This window comes from Acomys minous (genome assembly GCF_964271855.1).
Source record: "Acomys minous genome assembly, chromosome: 1".
Lineage (NCBI taxonomy): Eukaryota > Metazoa > Chordata > Mammalia > Rodentia > Muridae > Acomys > Acomys minous.
The window spans coordinates 144,076,640-144,101,996 of NC_140483.1; the positions used below are offsets into that span (position 1 = coordinate 144,076,640).

Genomic DNA, 25,357 nt, shown 5'->3' on the forward strand with positions numbered 1-25,357 from the left:
TGGGAGTTGGCTATAAGTTACTGTTGGTCATATTGGGAGAGAAAACAAAGTTGGACTCAGGGATGTCTCTCTTTTCCTTTATCTTTCTTTCTTAGGTGTGGAGATAGGGGTTGAAAAGAAAGAAAATATAGGAAGACATAGGGAAGATAGGACAAAAAATTAGTGAATCTACTCAACTTAATGCCTTAATTGTTACTCACAAGGTTATTTTTAATTCATTGGTATAGAATGTTGTATATTGATGCAAAATAAGTTCAATTTAGATACATTGGTATAGAATTCAAATTTAAGATTATTCTTTACACATATTATATATAGTTCTACTCTAATATGAAGTATTGTACCCATATAACTCAAGTAGAATGCAAGGTTTACTCCAATACTTTGAAAGTGCTACTGCAAGCTGTTTAGGATAAGTAAGTTATACAAGTTAATTGTTAGTTGATTAGTCAATTACTAGTCTGTTTTTATCACAAGAATGTATGCCCTAGGTGTAGCAGGTAGATATGATTCTATAGATAAGGTAATAGTTAAATAAGGTCTTCAAAAACCTCAGAGACCTACAGAATATGGCATTTAAAGATATTTTTATTATTTTAAAGATTCATTGACAATAAGACAGGTTAACTCCTGGCGACACCCAGCCTACCTCAAATAAGATGATGAGCATCAAAGAACCTCCTCATGGAGATGGCTTCAAATGTGGCAAACAAACCACTGGGCAAAATGTCCTCATTTCTGCCACAGACAGAATTCTGCCTGAAAATGGGCAAGCTTGGATGCAGGCAGAGTCAATAGCCAAAGTCTTCCAAGACAGGGTAAGCAATTCCTCAATAGTTCCTGCCTCAGAAATATGTCAGATATACTGAGCCAGAAGGCTGAAGATGATGCTCCAACGTTATTGAGAGTTTTGGGTGACTGTTCATGCAGCAAATTGTCACTGTCATTTTTTTTACTTTGGAAGCTGCTAGCCTGTACTTCCTGTTTACTCAGGTAATTAATTTTATTCCTTCTCAGGTCTCTGATAGAGTTGAAGACCAGATAGTTTAATTTTATAGTAAGCTTAGTTGTTTAGGGGTTAAAATGTTTTTAGGTCTAGATAGATGTTTTAAGTTGATAGATATGAGATATAATAAATATTGATTTGTATTCAGAATTTCACCAAGATAGGAAAGATGTTTTCCTCAAAGTTACCAAATATAAATAGCCAAACACTTTAACATTAATATAATTCCTGATGGTTTCATAGTAGTTCTTACTATATGTAGTTTACTTTATATATGTTTAATAATATTTTAAAAAGATATTTACTTATTATAGATTTAATTTATGCTAGTTTTTTTTTAGCAACACTACTTGTTGCTAAGGGAATATAATTTAGTACATGGTGAGCATCTTTTGGGTGTGCCCTATAATAAGGCTTCTGACAAATGTGGAAATCAAATATTATCATGATTGTAGTAGAGTTGGAAGGTGTAAATGGTCCTTAGAAAAGATGGATTGCTCTTTGGTGGGGGATCATGAAGATTTAAGAAAATTAATGGAGAAGATAACATTTGAACAAAACTTGACCTACAGTTAGAGCTTTGACAGGATACACAGGATGTTTAGGGAGGCTAAAAGATCCTCCGAAACAATGCAGACTCAAGTGTGATGACAGGATCTATTGGAGAGTGCTGAGGGATTTAGAGGAGGAAGAGGGAGGTAGGTGGGAAAGAAAGCTTGAAGCCAGATTTCGCCCTGTTGGAGAACTGAGACTTCATTTTGACCCATAGGGATGTGGTAGTTTGAGTAAGAATGCCGCCATAGGCTCATATATTTAGGTGCTAGGTAATGAGGGAGTGGCACTACTTGAAGGATTAGGAGGTGTGGCCTTGTTGGAGGAACTGTGTTCCTGTGGGTGGGCTCTGAGGTTTCAAAAGCCAAAGCCAGGCCCAGAGCTGCCTGTGTGGGGATCTGGATGGATGGAGAGCTCTCAGCTCCTTCTCCGGCATTATGTCTGCCTGCACGCTGCCATGTTCTCAATCATGGTGATAATGGGCTAAACTTCTGAAACTGTAAGCCAGCCCCAGTTAAGTGCTTTTTTAAACTAAGAGTTGCCATGGTCATGGTGTCTCTTTACAGTAATAAAAGAGAAACTAAGACCGGGATCATTTCTATAATATAAATGATAAAGACAAGGCCACAATATTAGCCACGTAAGTGAGATACCCGCAGGAACACCATGCTTATTGTATACATGGGCAAAGACAGAGAGGTGAATTAGGCAGAGGGAAAAGGGACAGACATTCCTTAGATGTGGGGTAGTGAGAGTTAAAAACACTGAGACTTAAACTCAAAGGCTTAGACAGACAGTTGGTTCTTTTTATAGAAATGATATGCTAGGAGGGAGAGGCGTTTGGAGTAGGGCGAAAGGAGTTGGTTAAGGTGTTTAATTGAATTTTGGAATTTGATGTGGTGAAGAATTCATCCAGGAGGCTGTTCAGCATAAATCTAGAGACAAACCTCTTGTCCAGAGTTGCTCACCAGAAAGAATGGCCAATGGCTTACCATGCTACAGAAAGGCATTCTGGGAGGAGGCGCCAGTCATCTTGAATTGAAGGCAGTAAGGTCACTGGACTTTCAAAATACTGTAACATTAAGATGGGGGCCAGACTGTTAGTACTTGAATAACGAAAGAGTATGTTCAAAGGTAGCTCTGCTGTTTTTTGTTTTCTGTTCTTACAGCATTGACAGGAGTTCTTGGTCGGTACCTGTGTCTGCCTGTTCACAGCCAAGACTGTGTAGGTAGGATGGATTTCCATGGGGCCTCCTGTAGAAAACAGGGACACTACACCAGCAGGGACATGCCGAACTTAGAAGGGAATGCCCAGTGGGAAGTCCTTTTTTTTTTCTTTTTTAAAGGATGGCAATTCAGTGAGTTTAACTGGGCTGCTTATAGTAGCATTAGATGATCCTGGAATAAAAAAGGTATGATGGTTGAGCATGAGGAATTGGAGGGAAGCAGACACAAACTTTATTATAGAAAATTTCAAAGATGTTGTCAAGAGGAATGTGGAATCCCTCTGGAACTCAAGTTGTGAGTTTCCTAATGTGGGTGCTGGTAACCGAACTTGGGTCTTCTTCAAGAGCAGTGCGTGCTTGGAATCACTGAGCCGTTACTCAAGCCCCACTGTCAGTTTTTATTAGCATTTTATTAATGTATTTATTTACCTCCAGTGCTCACCATCAGCATGATTCTAATTCTACAGCTTTTGAGATATAGTTTCCAACCTGAAATGAATATATCCCATGTACCTCACACCCCACAGTGACTGACAGAATTTCCAGCTACCAGCTAAATTCCTTCACGATGTAGACGTCATAATCCCAAGGTACTTTCCAATAGGTTAAATTGCATTGTAGTGGTTTAGTTAGACAGACACCCACACTTTTTATTCTAACCGTCTCCTCATCTTTGAACTTGTTCCTGACACTCACTAGTCTTCTGGTTTGTGCTGGCCAGGGGCACTAGACGTACAAAATGCCGTTGCCGTGAGTCTCACTTCCCCATGCCTGCTTATGTATTTCAGTTCAGAGTCTTTTGATGTGATGTGCCCCTTTAAGGACAACGAGTCAATGATACAGATGCTAGACTCACTGAGAGGAGCCTAAATGGTGTGTGTGTCTGTGTGTGTGTGTGTGTGTGTGTGTGTGTGTGTGTGTGTGTGGTGGGCTGGTGGAGAGTCTTGGGGGCTGGTCAGGGGCTCCTGAGAAAGGGAGGTTTGCTGAGAGTGGGAGGCCTGCCTGTCAGGGGAGGCGGAAGATGGACGATGGAAGGGGAGGGACCTAGGAAGCAGAGAGTGTGTGTGGGGGGGTGGTATATGAGGAAGATGGAAGGAGTTTTCTTAAGGGAATAGTGCAGTTGTTTCCCTGGCCTAACTGGGGAAGGGAGAGTTGGGATGGAGAGCGATGGGTTGAGAACAGCGTGGGAGCTTTTAGAGAGAAGGTAGGAGTGTGTTTACTGGGTAGACACTTCCTCAGTTCGGGACGTGAGGAGACTGGGATAGGGCAGTCTGTAGGGGGACAGGGAAGTGTTGTGCAATTTGGGAAGCAACACAAGATTTAGAAGTTTAAACTCTGTGGAGACAGGGAACAGTCGAGATACTGGGGAAGTACTGAAGGAGTTGTAGCCACAGCAGCTTACCCTGCAGGTGCATGCCTAGGGCTCTGACTTTCTCACGTACTCTGGTGCCTCACCTTTGACCATGTCCCCTGGAGGGGGAGACCTGGTGGCACTCAGAGGAAGGACAGCAGGTTACCAAGAAGAGACTTGATACCCTATGAGCATATACAGGGGGAGGTGATCCCCCTCAGGAACAGTCAAGGGGAGGGGAATAAGGGGAAAATGGGAGGGAGGGAAGAATGGGAGGATACAAGGGATGGGATAACCATTGAGATATAACAAGAATAAAAAAAAAAGATCAGGGTTGCCCACTGAGGACCAGGCCAGGGGATTCGAGGGACAGTCCTCGGCAGATACTTGCTACTGTTGTTTATGACATCACTACTTAGAACACACCATCCTTTGTGTGTGAGAACATGGCCGCTGATGGCAGATTTGTGTGTGAAGCTTCTGCAGATGGAACGAGTCACTGGCTGGCCAGATGTCCCGTGTAGGCCACGCACACTTCAAGCATTGTTCAGACACCAGCAGTTGACGCTATTGTTGTTGGAGCCTGGCACCACTTGCCTAAGGGCATTGTTCAGACAGGCTCCTTCTGTGCCCACTCCTCTGTGCCAAGGCTGCGTCTCTAAAGTCGTGCTTTATCGGGCCTTTAAAGCATTTTCATCTTTCCTTTTTCGTCGCGGTCTCTTTTAGCCTAGAGAGCAGGTGCGCGATCATTACGCTTTGGTCCGTTTCCTACACATCTCCCAGGGAACGGCTGAAGTCAGTTCAATAGCCAAGGGCCTGTGCTGCGGAGTCAGACTGGAGCTACTCTTAAGGCTGCGAGGCCCAGTTTCTCTGGATCTGAGTGATCACATCGGTGCAGGGGGGGACAGTTAAACCTCTTGGCTGGGATCACTCGGAAAACTCAAAGACCAGATTTCGGGGCTTGTTTGTGATCCGTGGCTTTTGCCGATACTGCACTTTGTAGTTTCACGGATGGTTGCTGGCGGAGCTTAAGTTCTCACCACTGCTGAGCTCACCTCTCTTGCTGCTTCCTATGATGGCTCATGAGTGGCCTCGGTAGACATTTATCAGTTGTTTTTTTTTTTTTTTTTTAGTTTTTTGAGACAGGGTTTCTCTGTGTAGCCGGGGCTATCCTGGACTTGCTTTGTAGACCAGGCTGGCCTCAAACTCTCAGGGATCCACCTGCCTCTGCCTCCCGAGTGCTGGGATTAAAGGCGTTGCGCCACCATTCCTGGCTTCATTTATCAGTTTTCAAGCAAGTGTCCTACTGTGTGCTCCTGTGCCTCTGAATGATCAGGGGGGCCTCACAATAGCCACCCTGCCCTCGTTTTGCATATGGTAAAGCTGAAACCGAGTGCTTTGCTCCTGTAGAGAGGCTGGATGAAGCTCGCATCCTGAGCCCTGGTGCTCTTCTCTTTACCTCGCAGCTAGTAAGAATCCTGCACGCTACCCGGCCTTTCCCGAATCTGCTCTCAGGGGTTACCCGGAGTGCTGAGCACTCTTTTCACATACACAGTGGCCTAGTGAGGCTTTGTCCTTATTCTCTGTTCTTTCTGCCATCGCTTCAAACTCCAGGAAACTACCACGGTGCTTGGAACATGGCCAATCTCTAAAAAGCGCTTTTGGAATGGCCAGAGATCTTTTGATTCAGCTTACTGGTATCTCTCTCCTGGGCTTCCCATCACCAGGCTCAGGTTTACAGCCATTGACGATGCTCTGTTAGGAACATATATAAGTACACAGGATGGTTCTGTTCTGTTCAGTGTGCTAGGTTAGCAATGGGTACCATTCTTTCTGTAAATGTTTATTCATATTTTTACAGTATGAATGTTTCGCCTGCACATATGTTGTGTACCTCATGGGTACAATGACTGTGGAAGCCAGAAGAGGTCCCTGGGATGAGTTACAGTTTTGAGCCGTCAGGATTGTGCCGGGAACTAAACCCACTCAGTCACTGAGCCATCTCTCCAGCCCCTGGCTACCACTCTTAAAGACAGTTGTAAACTAAACTTATTCAGATAGGGATGGGAAGTCTGACCTTATAAAGTACCACGCTGGTAGGCAGTAGTGAGTGAGCAGACACTTAGGAAATGTGCACACAGTTAGAGATTTCATTCAACATGAAACATATCCAGCAGTATCAGAATTTACTACCTTATGATGATTTTCACTGGAAGTGTACCCTAGAAATGAGCTCTCAGTTTAAACTAAAAGATTCCTGCATCAGACCAAATGTCCCTAGTGAGTCTACCCTTCAGGTCTGAGAGTCTAAGCATATCCCGTCTGAACACCTTCCAGATTACTTACTTAATTTATTTATTAATCAATTAATTCACATGCACATGCATTTATGAGTATGTATGTGGGGCGTGTTCTATTGTTCATCCCTCTTGCACATCCCTGGCTTTGCTTTCATTACAAGTTGGAATAATGGTTATTTTTTATTCCCAAGACAGAGTTTCTCTGTGTAGCCTTGGCTGTCCTGGACTGCTTTGTAGACCAGGCTGGCCTCAAAGTCACAGAGATCTGCCTGCCTCTGCCTCTCTGAGTGCTGGGATTACAGGCATGCACCATCACACCTGGCCAATACTGTTAGTATTTGTGTGTGTGTGTGTGTGTGTGTTTCCTGGGGGTTGAATCTAAGGCCTATGTGTGCCGAGTAATGGCTCTGAGCAGTTACCCAGCTTGCAGGGGCTGAGTGTGTAAACCAGGTTGGCCTTGCCTTCTCTGTCATGCTGCCTTCACCTTCCAGGTGAAGTTACAGGCAATTATAACATCTCACTTTTATTAACTTCTAACTCACTGGTCTCAACCTTCCTAATGCTGTGACACTTTAATACAGTTTTTCATGTTGTGGTGACCCTAACCACAAAATTACTTTTGTCGCTACCTCATAACTGTAGTTTTACTACTGTTATGAACTGTAATGTAAATAACCTTGGGGTAGATGTTTGCCAAAGAGATTGCGACCCACAGGTTGAGAACTGCAGCTCTAACTGGCTCCTTGGCTTCTGGTACTTTGCCCCTTGTTTGTTGCTATCTAATTATTTTAAATGGCTTTATTGAACCAATTCACAGAGCTTGTTAAATCCACCCATTTAAAGCCTAGAACTTAGTAACTCAATTTTCACTTTGTTATTTGAGCATGTCTATAATCTAACTCGAAACTATTTCCATCACCCTCTAAGACAGTGGTTCTCAACCTTGTGAATGCTGCGACTCTTTAGTGCAGTTCCTTGTGTGTGGTGACCCCCCCAAACCAGAGCATTATTTTTGTTTGTACTGCAGGACTGTAATTTTGCCACTGTTATGAATCATAATGTAAATATCTGTGGTTTCCAGTGGTCTTAGGTGACCCCTGGGAAAGGACCATTTCACCCCCATAGAGGTCACAGCGATAGGTTGAGAACTACTGCCCTAAGAGAAACTTAAGGGCTATTAGCAGTTGGTCCCTGGGTATCCCCCTCACTACCAGCCATGGACAACCACCCTCAGGTGAATTTTATGGAAACCCCAGCTTTTACTGAGCTGGCCTCCTGTTAAGAGGCCTTGGGTGTTTTCCTCAAACATGCCTTCACAGTTTTTCATACTCTGGTTTGACTCAGTTTCCCCAGCTTTGATCTGTACCCTTCTGCAGTCTGATCCACTCCTTGCTCTTTTGTTTGTTGGTTTTTCCGCTCCTGACTGGAGTTTGAGGATGCTCCGCTGTGCACACTGCACCTTCCCTTTGATTTCTACATCCCTCCATCTAAAGCTTTCTACCTTTCGAGGCTCTGCCTTCTTCACTCTTGCCCAGTCATCTTGTGGGTGTGCACTTCGAGGCCCTACCTTCAGCCCAGACAGCTTGTCTGCCCTGCTCTGGGGCTTTGCTGCCATCCTGGGTCTGCGCGGCTCTTCTTCCCGTGCGCATGCGACTCCTTACGTTAGTGGCAAGCGTCCTGAGGCCCAGGGCGCGCTAACTTCCCCTTTGTATTCTCCGGGCAGCTGAGCCTGTGTACAGAATAGCATGGATGTGGAATGCATCGGGTGCTTTCGGCATTGAGTGGAAAGCTGAGCCAGCCTCATGAGCAATGCCTTGTTTTCTACAGCTTCACTCCATGTTCAGCGTAGGTCCACTTCCTCTCCTGGGTCCATTTAATTAATGTTTATTAGCGTCGCACTTTGTCCATTAGCTTCTGAAAGCCCCTTCTTAATTATTCGATTTTTTTCTTACTGCTGTCATGTAGTTGAATTTTCTGACAGCTTTTATTTCTGCATTTATGCCTGAAATTTTGTGCTGTGTATAGGACTTTCTTATACACCACCTAACCTACAGAGCCACGTGTATTGTTACTGTTAAACATGTGAGAGGGTTTTACTATGGTAGGTGGGCTTGCAGTCTCACTCTGTGGTCTCACAAATATTAAGTTTGATGGTGATGCATGATGAAGTTCCGTGTTCTGAGAAGTACTGTGCAGTGGGTTACTGCCTTCCTTGTCACTTCCGGTGTGAGTGGGAACACCGAGCTGCACTTTTAGCTAAAAACCAAAGCAAGAAAAGTACATTTGTTTTAGTGGTTGGTTTCTGTTCAACTGCTTCTCATCAGTGCTGATTGCTTGAGGCATGCCTTCTGCTTTGATCACAAGTGTTTGTAAACAGACGATCTGTTAATTAAGTTCCAGCCTGTGTTGGGAGACCCAGGGCAGGACTGCTAAAGGCAGCTACTTTCTGAATGGGAATTTCAAAGTGGAAACCTTTTATTTTGTGGCTGGGATAGTTTTGGAAATGGAAACCAGAGATGATTCGATCCATAAATTAATTTTTTTCTTTCCTGTTGCTGGCATTGAACCTAGAACTTCAAACCTCCCGTCACACACAGCCAGACGTGCTCACACCACAGCGTGTCAGCGAGCGAAGGTTGTGGGTCGTTTCCGAAATGTTCTTTAAGCAGCTGGTAGTATTTATTAAGTACGTCCTGCTTGCCGAGGAGTGCTTTTAAAGTTCTGTACAAAGGGGCTGGAGAGTTGGCTCGGTGGTTAAGAACCCGTTGCTGTTGTAAAGGACCTAGGGTCTGGGCGCAGCACCCACATGCTGGCTTACAATCATCCACGTACTCCAATTGCAGGGAGCCAATGCCCTCTTCTGCCAGTGCCAGAGCACATATATGATGCCCGTGAACACATGCCAGCAAAAGTCTACAATAACTCTGAAGGAAAATGTAAAATTGTGTACAAATTCACTTACTACTATTAACATGTAGATCTTACCTCACTTAGGCCTCAGATCAACCCTGTGAACATAGTTAACGCCTTTTCTCAGACTAGGAAGTGGAAGGCTGTGCCTTTAGGTCATATAGTTAGGGAGTGCTTAACCAGAAGTCAGATCCAAACAGCCTAATGTCCTTGTACAGTGTACATATTGCTTCTTAGAACTGAAATTATACAGGGCAGACAGCGGGGAATCTCTAGATTCCCGATGAGCTCAGTCTTATGGCTGACTTTAAAGTCCAAGCAGCTGTTCCACACTGTGATACATATCTAGTAGGAGGGTGCTCAGTCCGTAGCACCCTGAAAGACGCTGCTCGCTTCTACCACACAGAACTGTCATTAGGGAGGTCCAGGAAGGCCTGGGACCCCTTGCAGGTCAAGAGACGTCTTGTTTTTTGTGTCCCCAAGACTTAGCATCATGTTTGGCCTGTGGAAAGTTACCAATGGAAGATCAACAAATTTAGTCATCAATTCTAGACTGCTCAGTATGGTACCTTCTAGGCACTCGTGACGACTGTGACTTGCATATTTTGCAAGCAGGGCAGATCGTAGGTCAGAGGTTTTGTGGCTGGGTTGGTGTCCGTGTTTGTCTTTTGGCAGCCTGCAGAGTACCTTCCCATACCAAGGAGACTGCTAGAACACAGGGGCGAGGGCGCCCATGGCCTCTCCTATTCTGATCCTTCCTAATCTGTTTCCATTAGCATCCTTGAGATTTTATTACACTTTGTGTTTTGGGGAGATAAGCCCCTTACTGTGATGTGATGTGTCATATAAATAGCTGGTTCTTTTATTGGCAATGTGCAGGACTTCTCTTATGTAATCCTTTCAAATCTGCATGACGTATAGGCTACATTATTCCTGATTTTACAGTTATAAATTCTTTCTTTTTTTTTTTTTTTTTTTTTTTTTTTTTTGGTTTTTTCGAGACAGAGTCTCTCTGTGTAGCCTTCGCTGTCCTGGACTCACTTTGTAGACCAGGCTGGCCTCGAACTCACAGCGATCCGCCTGCCTCTGCCTCCCGAGTGCTGGGACTAAAGGCGTGCGCCACCACGCCCGGCCTACAGTTATAAATTCTAAGAGTAGAATGGTAAAGATCACGCAGCTGACATGTGCACAATCTGTAAGACATTTTGTCACATTCTGTTATTTGATGTTTTTTTTTTTTTTTTAAACAAGGAACATATACTTGAAAAAAACGGCAAAGGTATTCTGCCCCTCTCCTCTCTCCTTCCCGACCTTGTTTCTGAGACCAGGCATTAGCATGCAGCATGGGCTGGCCTCAAACTTGGATTCATTCTGCATCAGCCTTCTGAGTGCTGGGACTACAGGTGTGTGTTGCCTTGCCTGCCTGTCGCTGTTATCATCTGAAAATCCACGTGCTTGATAGTTTTCATTCAAAAAGTAAATCTTTTATCCTAAGGTTTCAGAATCCCTTCACTTGTTCTCTGCCATGTCATTGGTATTTAGTGTCCTAGGCGGCAGGTAACTGAGTAGCTTCACTCCTCTAAAGACAATATTATGACCACCATCTCTGTCCCAGGGTGAATTTCCTTCAACCGTGGCATTTATAACTTACCAAAGATGTTTTTCTTTTTCAGATTGTTTTTTAATATAGCTGTAGTTCATAGTGATTTTATATACACACACAGAAATATATATGAACTCATATATATTTCTGTGTGCGATTGGTCTAATGTGTTTGCCTGCTTGCTGTGTTTGCTCATAGTGTGTGTTGCAAGGGACCTCAGATCTTGCTTAGCCTCTTTGATAAGCCTCCTTTCTAAATTGCCCAGCTAGTGATTGACAGGGTGGATTCATTTGTTTTGGAGCCTTTGAAAAGGTTTGTATTTTCCATTTTTCTCTTCGGCATTCAGTGACCCTGTTTGCGTTCTTTTTAAGATGCAGGAGATCAGCGGGAAGATGTTTATATTGGCAGCCACATGCCTTGCCCTGAGAACCTCCATGGGTACTGCATCCACGGGAAGTGCGAATTCATCTACTCTACTCAGAAGGCTTCTTGTAGGTAAGCTGGTGGCTCATGAGCAGGGATGGGAGTCTTTTTTCATCAGTGGTTGCTGCATTATAAACCAAATAGTACCAAATAAGTAATGTTATCTCCAATAGATAAGTTTAAAATAAACCAACAAATCATCTATATATTCCCAAACCCTGGCAAGAAATATGCAAAGATAAGAAACAGGCCGCATTAGGGTTTGGAGGCTGTGAGCTTAACATCTTTACGATGACATTTTAATATTAATCTGCCTTATTCCCGTGCTATTTCGATCTCTCAGCAATCTGTCACAAGGTGGTTGAATGACTGAAGAATATATTACAAATAGAGAAGAAATAACTCAAATAAAACATAAGCTAAAATAGATTTCTAAAAATAAGGGAGTAGGGATGAGGAGCCAGGTGTGAACTGTGAGAGGGAAGTGGAAGACTTTCTTCAGCGCCTGGATTTCAGAGACGTTGCGTAACTTGTTCAAGGTCAGCAGCCAGGTGGAAATAGAGCCGAGAAGAGACTAGACCTCAGATGCCTGACATAGCCTGAGGGTCTCGTGTGTGTGTGTGTGTGTGTGTGTGTGTGTGTGTGTGTGTGTGTGTGTGTGTGTGTGTGTGTGTGTGTGTGTGACGGATTGTACGCTGCCTTGTGTCTGGCTAGCCAGGCCAGGTTTCTGCAGACAAGGGGCTGGGGCATGGCTATCCTTTCACTCAGCTTCTGGAAGCCAGGTAGGAAGCTGCTTCCCTCTCTCAGGCAAAACATCAAAACATGAGGGGATGTTACATTTTACTTTGTCTTTGTCTAAGCATGGGGTGGGGACTCTTTTCTTTCCTAGATCTAAAAGGATGCTGTTGTCTCTGAGGCCTCCAGGGTCCCTCTTCTTTAGCTCCCTTCTCCTTTCCTCCTGCCTAAGATGAAAGGCAGAGCAAATGCTTTCACTCTTCCTGGTTGAGCAGCTCTTTGTAAAACCATTGGCTTTCCCACCATTGACAGCTCTCTTTGTCTTTGAAGGAGCCGACTTCTCTGTATCCTCCTCCCTCCTCACACCGTTCAAAACAACAACTATATAAAAGAGAATGGAGTGCGCAATGCGAGCAATGCAAAGCACACAATGCGTTCTTTATGTTTGTCACACAGTGGTATAGAAATCTCTGTAGAACTTCAGGCTCTGATGCTTAAGACGAGGCATCTTCCAAGATTCCTACACGGAGCCGTGTGCTGGTGCTGTCTGTAATCTCACCCTTGGGAAGATGAGGGAGGAAGATCTGAGATTACCAGAAGAACTAAAATTGGATTTCAGCGTAACTGGGGCAAAGGTTAAGAAATAGGCTAAGAAATAGGCCTACAGGAGATAAGCTGGCCAGCTGCAAAGAGCAGCCCCCACGAGAGATAGCGAGGCCCAGTGACTGACCCGAAGAGTCCCACTGGAGAGAGAGTTGATAAGAGACCCAGTTTAAGGCCACATTCCTTCCTTCTCTAGCATCTTGTCAGGGAGAACAAAAGAAATTAAGCCATAGGTGGTCTTGGCACCCTTTTCTGCTTTAAGGACATCGAGAAGATTAAAGGACCTCAGATCATGGCCTGGGACCTAGCATTTGGGGAATCGGGTGTGACCCAGCTCGGAGCTGTATTAAAAATTCCTCTTGTATTTTACAGTGGTTTTGTGTGTTTTCTGGTTCTTTTTTTGGGGGGGGGGGATCAATCTGGGCATAGCAGATCATGAGTTTATCTGAGCTACATAGCAAGCCCCCAAGCAGACAGGGTTGCATAGTGAGATGCTGTCTCAAAAACCTGCAACAACAAAACAGATTGGGGGCCATGGTGATGTGTATGTAACATGTTTATCTCACAGCATTTGGTCTTGGCCTGTAGTATTGTTTAATAAATAGCAACTAATAGTAGACTATAAGCCATTATACTAAGGACTCCATTTTGCTAAGTACTATCTTTCTAGTATCTAGTCTACTAGGTATATAGTAAATATATTTTTTAATAATGTGATGAATGTCAACTTTACCATCTTCCCCAGACCAGAGGAAACTTGGAAACAGTAAAGAATTTTTTCTTTTCTCTGTATTTATTATTCCTATTGTATATTTGCAGCATTTGTAAGAATCAGGCTAAAATATCACGTGTCTATAGCATTAGCCAGTGTCAACCATAATCCTTCCATTAGACTAAAATCTAGAGTTTTCCCACCATTGATAGACTGGCTCATTCTTTCTACTAAATTCTGTGGTACTTCCTGCGTTGTTAAGCTTATATGTGACAGGGATCTCGGGATCTTGTCTTCAGAAAATCTTAGTAACCAAAATACAATATGAACAGTGCTGCCGTCTGTACTCACGCATGAGACAACTTGGAACTTCAAAACAGGGTGAAACATAGAGGTGACTGAGGGAAGAGGGAGGAAGGGCACAGGAGCTTCCTAGGATTCTGACGATGGCAAAAGTGAGTAGGAGAATTCCAGAACAAAGAGGTCTTGGGGGAGTGATGTGTCCAGTTTCACACGCGGATGTGCCTGTGGCGTATCTATGTATGGATGTCGACTGAGCTGCTCACGGTAACTGATTTAAGAACTCATGGGAGGTACACGCTGCAGAAGTAGACTTGAGAATAATTTCATTTCTAGCACATTTACTCTAACATCTGTATAGCAATCCTCCTACCCTTTAGGCCCACATCCATCATTTCCCGTAGTGGATCTCCTATATCGCTCTCTCTCTCTCTCTTGCTTCATCATATTGACAAAACTGCAGTCTGGTTCATCCCAGCTTCCACTGAGCCATATAGCTGGGCGTGGCTCCAGGCACTCCCCTCCTCAGAGTGCTGTCAGCACGTCCTGTCTCTTTCTCATTGGCAGCTGAGGATTTTGTTTCCAGGTGGACTGAGAGAACTGGAGTAGTACAAGGTCTTCCTCAGGCTGGCGCTGTCACTCAAGAAGTCTTGCTTCCTCCATCACCTTTTTTTTTTTTTTTTGAGACAGGATTTCTCTTTCTCTGTATAGCCTTGGCTGGCCTTGGACTTGCTTTGTAGACCAGGCTGGCCTCGGAACTCATAGAGATCCGCCTGCCTTTGCCTCTCCCAGTGCTGGGATTACAGGTGTGGGCCACGGTGCTTGGCTCTATCACGTACCTTGATGTACGTGTATTTTACATGTTTATAAACACATTATGAATATTTTATTTCTTCCACGAAGGAAGCCCATCACATTCCTTCCTTTTGCCGAAGAACTTGAGTTGTCTGTGGTCTGTCTCCAGTGGTCTTGAACCTACTCTAGTAAGCTTTTGTCTCCAGGAGCCGACATAGCGTGTTCTTCATGGCTAAAGTCAGTGGTCAGGCAGTCGGCAGCGTTTCCCAGGCGTTGTGTATTCTTCTCTCGGGAGCTCTGTTTCTTGTTGCTCTCTTGGGACGTCTGCTCTTGTTGGTTTCCACTTTGCTCCCTGACCTCACCGTGCTGTAGTGCACCGTGGTTCTGCCTCATGTTCTCTCCAAGTGGCTGCATCCAGTCACTTGTAGGCGGCTCCTAATTTATACAAACCCCAGTCCTTTTTCTTGAATCTTAGAGTCTAGTCTGTGGTTCCTTTACATTTCCGGTGATGTCTGGCTAAGTCTCACCTGGACTAAACCCGATCTGCTCCCCTGCCTCCACAGCCTCGTCTCCACCTGCAGCTTTCGCCGTCTCAGGGGACACAGTTGTGTTTCTTCCCTTGTTCAGAAGGAACACCACAGTCACACCTTCGACTTTCTTCTCCTTCTCAGGTTCCCCACATCTTCTTAGTTGGGAAGTCCTCTTAGCTGTTCTATTTCAGACTGTAGTTTAGCCAGAGTGCTATACACTTCCATCCTCAGCCTAGGCATCACCCTTTTCTATGCATGCATACGTGCACAAATGGGTGCACACGCATGTACACCCCCCACATGTATACTCATACTCATGCACACACACATGCACATACACTCACTCACATATACACACATGCACAAGCACAGATCCACTCACACACATACACTCATACACATACTCACACTCCCATGCTCACATGCACACACACTCATATGCACACACACATACCTCCCCCCCCCCCCAGAGACAAAATTTCTCTGTGTAGCTTTGGCAACACATTCTTACCTTTTAACATAACCATTTAGTTTACTTATTATGCCTTTGGACTTCCACTAGAGAATAAACTTTTTTCAAAGATAAGTACTTTAAAAATGTTTGCTTATGTGTGTATGTGGCAGAGCAGGCACATGTAGGCTGTGGCCCACATGTGGAAGTCAACAATCTCAGGTCTCATTCATCTTTACCTTTTGTTTTCTTTGTGACTTCAAGGTCTCTTTTGTTCATTGCTGCCAGCCTAGCAGGCCTGCAGCTTCTGGGGATTTTCCTGTCTCTGCCTCCTATCTCGCCATAGGATGTCTGAGAACACGGGTCCTATGTCTGGCTTTACATGGGTTCTGGCAATATGTACTCGGGTCTTCACAGTTGCACAGCAATGCTTTACCTGTTGACCCATCTCCACAGCTGTCATTCTGCCCTTTCGGTGCCTTGTTTTCCCTGAATGCTTCCTGCAGTAGCACCTGCGAGCTGGCAGGCACTCGGTAAAGGCGCTGAGTGGATGAGTGAATAAACCAATCAGTGTGTGAAGCCCTGGGAGTGAATGAGACCCAGTGGGCCGAACCCCTCAATCAGTCTTTAGTAACAGAAGAAGCAATGGCAACCTAGAACTTCATACCCTGGATGTTTGGAGAGCGTAAAATTCAGTTGTGGAAAGTAATATCCAGGGGGACGACTTGACTGATAACGTGGTCTACAGGTCCCTTTTGATATTCTGATTGCAACCCTTGAATTAAGCCGAACTGTCTGAGAGCTGCACATGTAGGGCACTGTTACAGCTCTCTGTGGAGCTGTTTTGATTTTACTCAGCTTTGACTTTGAGCCATTAGCCTACCATGAAGGACATTATTTTAAAAGTCCCGCGGGTCTTCATTACAGTATTGGATTTACTGCTGCTGTGTTGTCAAGAACGATCTTCTCTATATTAGAAGGTGCCCTCTCCGAATGAGGACCAGAGAAGGGAAGTTCCCTTGAGTTTAATAACAGTAGTTACTGCTCCTTTGAAATGACTTGTTTGATTTTGTTTTATGGGGATTGCTTTTTTTGTGTCAGTACTCTTTCCCTCTCGCCCGTTCCTCCCGTATTCTTCCTTTCCTTCTCTCTCCTCTCCTTTATCTTCCTTCCCTCTTCCTCACCCTCTCTCTCCCTCCTTTCCAATTCAGTAGTTTTAATATAGTACCACCACAATCAATTTTAACACATTTTTGAAATCCCATGCCCTTTACCCATTGTTCCTAAATCTTCCTATTGACTCAAGTCCTAGGCCACTAGTAATCTATTTTCTGTCTCTAGATGTCACTTATTCTGGACATTTCTTATTCTGTCTTATGTAGCCCAGGCTGATCTTTATAGTCGCTATTTAGCAGATGACTTCGAACCTCCTGATCTTTCTGCCTCCACCTCCTGAGTGTTGGGAAGACAGGTGTGTTTCACAATAACCTCATATAGATGATGCTGGGAATCAAACCCAGGGCCTCACAGATGCTAGCCAAGTGCTTTATCATCTGAGCCACATTCTCAGCCCTATTCTGCATGACCCAAAGCAGCTCGGAGCAGAAAGGATTTATCTCACCCTAGACTTCTGCGTGTCACAGTCCATCCTTGAAGGGAATCAAGGCAGGAACCTAGAGGCAGGAACAGCAGCAGCAGACATGAGGACATTGCTTGCTGGCTTGCTTTCCAGCTTGTGTTCTCTCGCCTTTCTTACCTGCCCAGCAGTGGCACTGCCTACAGTGGGCGGCGTCCTCTCACATCAATCAACAATTAGAAAAAAAAAAGCCATACACCTTGCCAGTCCAATGGAGTCATTTCCCTACTTGAGGTTCCCTCCTCCCAGGTGATGACTTTCTGTCAAGTTGACAAAAACTAGCGAGCACACCCTCTTCCAGTTAATTTGGGGGTTGTTGTGAGGAGGAAGTTCAGCTTCCTTCTTCCATATGTACCCCAGGGTCTCAGCATCGTGTTTTGAAGACAACTGTTCCGTCTCTACTGACTCACGCTAACACCTCTGTCAAGCAGGTTAGCCATAGGTGTATGGTTTACTTCTGGCCTCTCAGCCTGATTCCATGGCCAATGTATTGCCTCACTCTTTTGAATTTTCTGAGGTTGAGAACTCAGTGCGCAACCTCCTGCAGGAGTCCAAGAGCCCCAGAGAGAGAGAGAGTGTGCAAGCCTCTACCACTCGGCTTCCCCTGTTGCCCTGTACCCAGGTCTCTTTCCTGTTGTTGTTTGTGTTTTATGATAACACTGCTTTAAGTCCTTTCATACCAAAGTGTGGGGCAGCAGTGACTACACATGCTGATGCCTCATGAGTACACAACGGTGCCCTTACATGGCATGTGCTTTATCCACGGCTTCCGGTCAAACTCTTGCTAATGTATACACTTCACTCCTGTCAGTTTAAAATAGGAATCTTTCTTCTTTTAAATATCCCAAGTGTTTCCTTATCAAATTATTATCACCAGCTGATGATAGTGTCTTTGCATTTACCTCTAATTGGAATTAGATAGTTTCTAAGATGAGCATCCACTTGAATGCTTTGCTTTGTTTTTTTAATAACTTGTTTTCATCTCCCTTGCATATTAAGTGTTTATACTGTTCACACTGAAGAGTGTCTTGAATATAATTAGTGCTGTGTCCCTAGAACTGTGTTTCTTCCTTTTTATTTCATAATCTTATTCCCAGGCACCTCTCCTAAAGAACGGCTCTAAGTGGAAAAGTGCACATTCATTGGATTCTTATCTTATGTCTGAGTGTGAACCCTGGAGATAACTGATGCATCTCAGAACGGATAAGTTAGTTCTTATATGATTGTGACCCTAGTTTAAATGATGGCAATAAAGACAGTTTAGTGCCTCCAAAGGTGACGTGATTCGTATGGGTGATGGAGTCTCCCAATGGGAGTGAAGTGATTTTTATACTTCTGTTTAAGTTATGTTGTTCTGTTGGTTTTAAGACAGTAAAATCCTAGTTGTTTGATTTTACCAATAAAGACTCAGGAGCCAGATGCTGGGGTGAAAACTTGCTAGATCAGAAGGGCAGAAAAAAGCACCCAGCTGATCTTCCTAGTCAGCCAAAATCCCAGAAGGAAAAAGCCAAAAGCCTCTTCTCTTTCTCTACACTTAAAAACTTTTTTTTATTTAAGTAATTTATTCAGATTACATCTCAATTGTTATCCCCTCACTTGTATCTTCCTGTTTCCCCATCTCCCTCGTTCATCCTATCCCCCCTCCTGCAGGTGGCAGAAGGGGACCTCGTCCCCCACTCTAAGATCACAGCCTATCAGGTTTCTTCCTAGTAGCCTGCTTATTCATCCTCTGAGTGTCACCAGGTCTCCCCACCAAGGGGAAGTGGTCAAATAGGGGGCACAAGAATTTATGTCCGAGTCAGTCCCTGTTCTCCACACAATTGTGGAAAATGTGCTGTCCGTTAGCTAGATCTGGATGGGGTTCTAGGCTTATTGCATGCATTGTCCTTGGTTGATACAGTAGTTTGAGCTGACCCACCTGGGTCCAGATCCACCAGCCTTAATGGTCTTCTTGTAGGTTTCTAGGACTCCCTGGATCCTTCTATTTTCCCATTCTTCCTTACCTCTCTCACCCAATAGGAAATCCCAGTATCTATCCCAATCTCTGGCTAAGTGTAGACTTTCAGGGGACATCTCTGTTGGTCTGTTGTCCAATTATAAGTGAGTATACCATGTGTATCTTTTGGGGTCTGGGTTAACTCACTGAGGATGGTCATTTCTAGATCCATCCATTTGTCTGCAAATTTTAGGGTTTCCTTGTTTTTAATAGCTGAGTAGTATTCCATAGTGTAAATGTACCACAGTTTCTTTATCCATTCTTTGACTGAGGCACATCTAGGTTGTTTCCAGGTTCTGGCTATTATGAATAAGGTTGCTATGAACATGGTTGAGCATATTTCCTTGTTGTGTGAATGGAGCATCTTTTGGGTATATTCCAAAGAGTGGAATAGCTGGGTCTTGAGGTAGCCCTATTCCCAGTTTTCTGAGAAAGCACCAGATTGATTTCCAAAGTGGTTGTATAAGTTTGCACTCCCACCAGCAATGAAGGAGTGTTCCCCTTTCTCCACATCCTCTCCAGCACTTGAATTTTTGATCTTAGCCATTCAGATGTGTGTAAGATGGAATCTCAGAGTCGTTTTGATTTGCATTTCCCTGATGACTTAAGGGCACTAAGCATTTCTTTTAAGTGTTTGTCAGCCATTCAATATTCCTCTGTTGAAAATTCTCTGTTTAGTTCTGAGCCCCATTTCTTAACTGGGTTATTTGGTTTGGTGGTATTTAATTTCTTGAGCTCTTTATATATTTTGCATGTTAGTCCTTTGTCAGACACTCTACAGTGTCTTAAATACCCTACAACTCATTGCCTTCCCCTTTCTGATTACTCACTGTTAGCTGGTTTCTTCATCTGCCTTTTGACCTAAGGTTAACTTTATTTAATCTTGTGAACAGAAAGCCCTTAACTTTATTAATCCTTGACTTTATTTAATTTTTTTTAACAGAAAGGATTAAAGGTGTGTGCTAGGGTTGAGCCACGTCATAACTAACTATTTATAATAAACAGAAAGTTCTTGCAGTAAAGGTGTATGGTAGGGCTCAACCACACCAAACAAGAAACAGGGTTTTACAGATCAGAATCTTGGGGTTCACAATGGGATCAAATATCCACAACATTGTTCTTTTGTATTTTGATTTAAATATAAAAAAACTTGATTTTAATATATAACTTTATAACATATAATTATATATAACATATCTATATTATATTAAATATTTTGTTAATATTATATAATATATATGCTATATATACTATAATAATATATAATTTTAGTATAAAATTATAATTTCTTTCAGGCATGGCAGTATATACCTACTAATAATCTCGGTTTCTGGGAGGTGGGGACAGGAGAATCAAGAGTTCTAGGCCAGCTTAGGGTGCATACTGAGACCTCATCTCTAAAATAATTCTCATGTGTCTGTGGTGTGTTCAGCCATAAATGAGACATCTGTATCATACCCATGGCTCAAGGAGCATTGTATAAGAGACCGCAGAAAGATTGTAAGTGTCAGAGGTTGCTGAAAACTGCAGTGAAACAGTGTTTTCTGGACATAGCAGGCCCACTGCACTTGTGATCTCACAGCAGCTGTGGTTGCCTGCACAAGACCTGTGCAAGATCAGTCCAGTCAGCATCCCAGTACAGAGGGCGCGGGGGGTGGGGGGGCACTATTGACATTGATGGCTACCAGGAGAGAGGGAGTTAGTCTTCTTTAGCAGTAAATGGTTCCTGGTAAGTTGATCATGTTCCAGTGGACGGTCTCACACCCATTTGTATATGGGCAGCACAGACTGAACCCAGTGGATTATTACTAAAGAAGAAAGAAAAAGAAAACAGGACAGGAGGTTGGGAGGGGGTGGGGATGGGTCTAGAAGTTAGAGGGAAGAACTGGGAGGGTAAACATGATGGAGCTACGTGGTATGCCTGTGTAAAAGTATCCAAGAATAAAAATAGCAAGTTAAAAATGTGCTTTTTCCCCCCCTTGCAGATGCGAATCTGGTTATACTGGACAGCACTGTGAAAAGACGGACTTTAGTATTCTCTACGTAGTACCAAGTAGGCAGAAGCTCACGCACGTTCTTATCGCAGCCGTTATTGGAGCTGTGCAGATCACCATTATCGTAGCCATTGTCATGTGCATAACAAGGTAGGTAACGACCACAGAATGTCAACTTCAAACTAGACACTGGCAGTTGTAAATCTGAGAAAAGCCTTAAAGCATATGCACCACGCTAGGGCCCTTCAGCCTGCCACACCATGAGGCACCGCTCTAGCGTCTGGCTCACTGGCCATAATTTCTACACGGGTCTGACTTGACCCTGTCTTGCTTCTTTAGAGTATGTGTAGGATTCACTGCCATAGCTAGAGACGTACCGGAGTTCTGGGTAGAGGACGTGTGGGAACAGTCCGTGAAGCCAAGGAAGCCAGGGATCTTAGGACTGTGCATTATGAGTGCTGAATTCAGGGACAATGGTCTTAGCAAAGTTTCTGTACGTTCCCAGAAGAGCCGTGCTGCAATGCTTAGAGTCCTGCAGAATTGTGATGAGTTTTATGATCTTAGAATACACTTTACCTGTAGTAAGTGTAGTAAGAAGGAAAGCCACCAACTCCCTAAAGTTGTCCTCTGACCTACAGACACACAGACACACACAGACACACACAGACACAGACACACACACACACACACACACACACACACACACACCAGAATAAATGAATGTAAGCATTATGATATGTTAAGAGACTTACTTACAGCGCAATTGACAATAAATGAATGTCTTTCAAATGGAGTTGAAACATGTCAGACTGAACTGGAATTTTAAATGACCAGAGCAAAGCGTCCTCCCCTTCCGTCTCCGGTCTTTGCTTCTTCCTCACCTCTTCCCACCTCCTGTAAGGTTCCAAAGCATTATCTTTATATTCTCCTGCTTTTGGGGTGGAGGAGTGAGGGGGGATGGGCGGGGCAGAGAGTCATAGCACATCAAATAGATATTGACAAGCTGATTAGACATATTAGCCATAGGCCTTCTGTCCAAGGCCTGGAAAAGACCTTCAAGTAGTCCCAGCACCCTGGAGCCCAAAATGATAAATCTAGAAATGATGGAAAAATGTTCTCTGAGTAGCTGATATTTTTTTTCATGACGTTCAGGCACTAAAGTCAGCATGCTTTATTCCATAGAACAGATGAGCTGCCTCCAGGCAAGACTACTGAGCATACAATTGGGCAGTAGATCACAGTTGGACAGAATGGCGTAACAAACAGTGACAACAGGGAAAGAAGATGGGGAAAAAAAAACCCAAAAACCATTCAACAGCCTGGCTGGCTCTGGCCGCTTAACACAGGCTCAGAGGTTAACTACTTTGCCTGTGGTCATCCAGCTAGCAAGGGGAAGTGCCTGGGCTTGGGTTCAGTGCCCTTTGAGTCTTTTTTTTATACTGAAACACCGAGAGACAGGGTCATGTTAAGTTGTGTTGGGAACAGGTCAGCCAGATATGACTGTCGCACGGGGCAGGAACCGGAGTCGATTTTTGTCAAGGTTTAGTGTGTTTGAACCATATTAAAGGTCATGTGCAGGACTGATTGGACTAGGAGCAATGCGCGATGAACGGAGAACACTTAGGGCACTGGTAGAGGAAAGCACCGTGGGCTAGGGAGAGGAGCAGGTGTACGGCACTCACATTTGCGCCACATTAGGACTGCATTTACTGTGATATCGGAAACAGCCTTTCCCCCCGCCCCGCCCCTGAATGGCTTGCTGTCTTGTATGTGGAATACTGTGGTTATGTTCTTGGACCACACCGCTGAATTTTTAGGGCACGCCGCTCCCGTGTAGTCCCTTAGCGGACAGCTGTTCATCCATGATGGCTGTTGCTTTAAGTGCATGCCTGTTCCTACTGCCCCTCTTAGCTGTGAGTCATGCTTTCTTTGATGCTTGGAATCTCCTTTTATGTTTTCAGACTCCCAGATGACAGATTGGCAGGAACTTTGAACATGTGTCAGCCAAGCCCTTTACTGTATAGAAGAAAAAAAATCTGGTCCCTGGAACTTGGAACTGGGCCCCCCACCCCAGGCCGTGGTGGATTAGTGGCAGCTAAAGCTGGTTGCTCGGCCTGTCAGCCAGCTCCCTCATTATGAAATGGATACAGTCCCAGTCCTGTCTACATCAAACTATTTTTATAAAGGATTATAGACATTAGGATTAGAAATGTTGTCATTAAGGCTTTTAAGTAAAGGCAAAGCAGTCCTCTTTGAAATGGAATGAAAACATGGAACATTAGAGCAAATAGTAGAAACTGTTTCCACTAAGGAGCATTGAATTTGTGCAGGTGGCTACTACTAATAATAGGCGGCTACTACTCCTAACGGGAGGATCCAGACTCAAAATGACCTGAATTCATCTCAGGGCTTTCACTCTGCATTAACACGTTCCCTTGCACGAGCTGAGCGTGCAGTCTGGTGGGTAGGCAGGGTAGTCTTAAGGTTTGTTCCACACTAGGACCGCATTTACTGTAATATAAGAGCAGAGCCCAGGAATCTCTGACCTGCAGAGTCCAAGTTTCCGGTGGGGTTCTGTGCCACGCCGCAGCCCGCTGTACACCAGCTCCTTCTGAATGGTTTTTCTTGAGTTAGGGGACTTGAGTGCATCCCGTCTGGGATTATCAGCTCCCGGTTACTGGTCTCCTCCAGGGAAGCTTTTCTTGTGGTTTTGGTGCTGTGATAGTGCTGGGGAGAAGTGCCCAGGTCAGCATGTTTGGAGTGAGCAGGCCAGAGGCATACATCCCTCTCAGGACCGTGTGTCAGCAGTGTGGGCGTGGTTCCCGATCCACGTGTGTGATCCTCCTGACTCCCACCCAGCTGTATAGCAAAGAGCAACCAGCCATTATGCCGCCCTCGTTTGTTTCCTTTTCTAACTGGATGCAGTGTGTGAACTATGTGTTGCTTTGACATAGTTTAAACATCCCTAACTGATATTTTTTTTTTCTTTCTGCATTTTCACGCAACAGGAAATGCCCCAAGAACAACAGAGGACGTCGACAGAAGCAAAACCTCGGCCATTTTACTTCAGATACGTCATCCAGAATGGTTTGAACTGCTCACTTTTATATGCACACTAACCATGTGATGTACATTTATTATGTCTTTTTTTAAAGAATGAAAATATTTATTTCAGAGGCCTTATTTTTGGACATTTTTAGTGTAGTACTGTTGGCTCGTATTTAGACTATTTAGCTGCAGCAGTTTTGAACTGTTTAGTAGTCTCTGTTTTATGTTTTTAAATACAAAAATTGATTTCACAAATTTGTACCACATGGTAATTCTAAGACCTGTTCCTTATCCGTGGAATGTAATATTTTTGCAGAGATGGACGGACCCACTTCACCGTGGTTATAAAGTAGTAATTCTCCCCAATGACCACAGCAAATGACAAAGCATGAAACAAAAGTAAAGATGTTTACAATTACTTTTCTTACAAAAAAAAATCTAGAAGACACTGTGTTTCAATAGATATTTAAATGCTTTTGAGCTTTAGTACCTGATTTTTTTAGCCATCGCCCCTATTGCATGAGCTGCGAAGCTGTGTGTGTGTTAGGTATGACATATTTATAAGCTGTATGGACTGGAATTGACGATTTCCCTCTCTGAAGACATAACTCTAGTAATCTGAAAAAGTACCTGGGATCTAATGATGGGACAGATCACTGGAAATAGACTTAGATATTGTCAGGATAGGCTTTTTGACAAGGAGATCGGAATAAAACCTATACTATCAGCTAAACTACTTTAATACACGTTTATTTTTTAAACATCATATTTGTTTTAATACAAATATACAAATTGTATCAGTGTTTGTGAATACAATGCAGAATAATTGTTAATCATTGGTGCTCTGAAAGGGAGCTTCAGAATGACCTAAGACCTCTAATTTCAATTCATCCTGTAGTGGCTCTATTAGTAGATTGTTGGCGTTTAAAGGTCTGAACCGTGAGTAGAATGTATGAAGGGTGTTTAACGTGTAGTTTAGCCAGTCAAAATTATGCATGTAGGATTTAAAGACTATGTTTAAACTTAAATATTAATTTTAATAATTTGATTTGGAAAAGCATGTTATAATATAATGTTTTCACTATATGGTCTGTTTTGTGTGTTTATTTATGATATTCTTTGATATTAGCCTATCAGTACTCATAATAAGTGAAATTAACCTTACAAGAAGATGGCAGCTCAAAAG

The 25,357-nt window shown here is 43.7% G+C and overlaps 1 protein-coding gene across 1 annotated transcript in view; it reads left to right on the forward strand.

The window, feature by feature from the left end:
• Window positions 1-25,257, forward strand: part of TMEFF1 (transmembrane protein with EGF like and two follistatin like domains 1) — an 82,962-nt gene extending 57,705 nt beyond the window's left edge. The window contains exons 8-10 of the mRNA XM_084779549.1: window positions 11,320-11,443; window positions 21,115-21,273; window positions 24,132-25,257. Of these exons, the coding sequence (XP_084635675.1) occupies window positions 11,320-11,443; window positions 21,115-21,273; window positions 24,132-24,216 (368 nt within the window). The 3' untranslated portion in view covers window positions 24,217-25,257. The remainder of the gene's footprint in view (window positions 1-11,319; window positions 11,444-21,114; window positions 21,274-24,131) is intronic.
• Window positions 25,258-25,357: the final 100 nt, after the last annotated feature.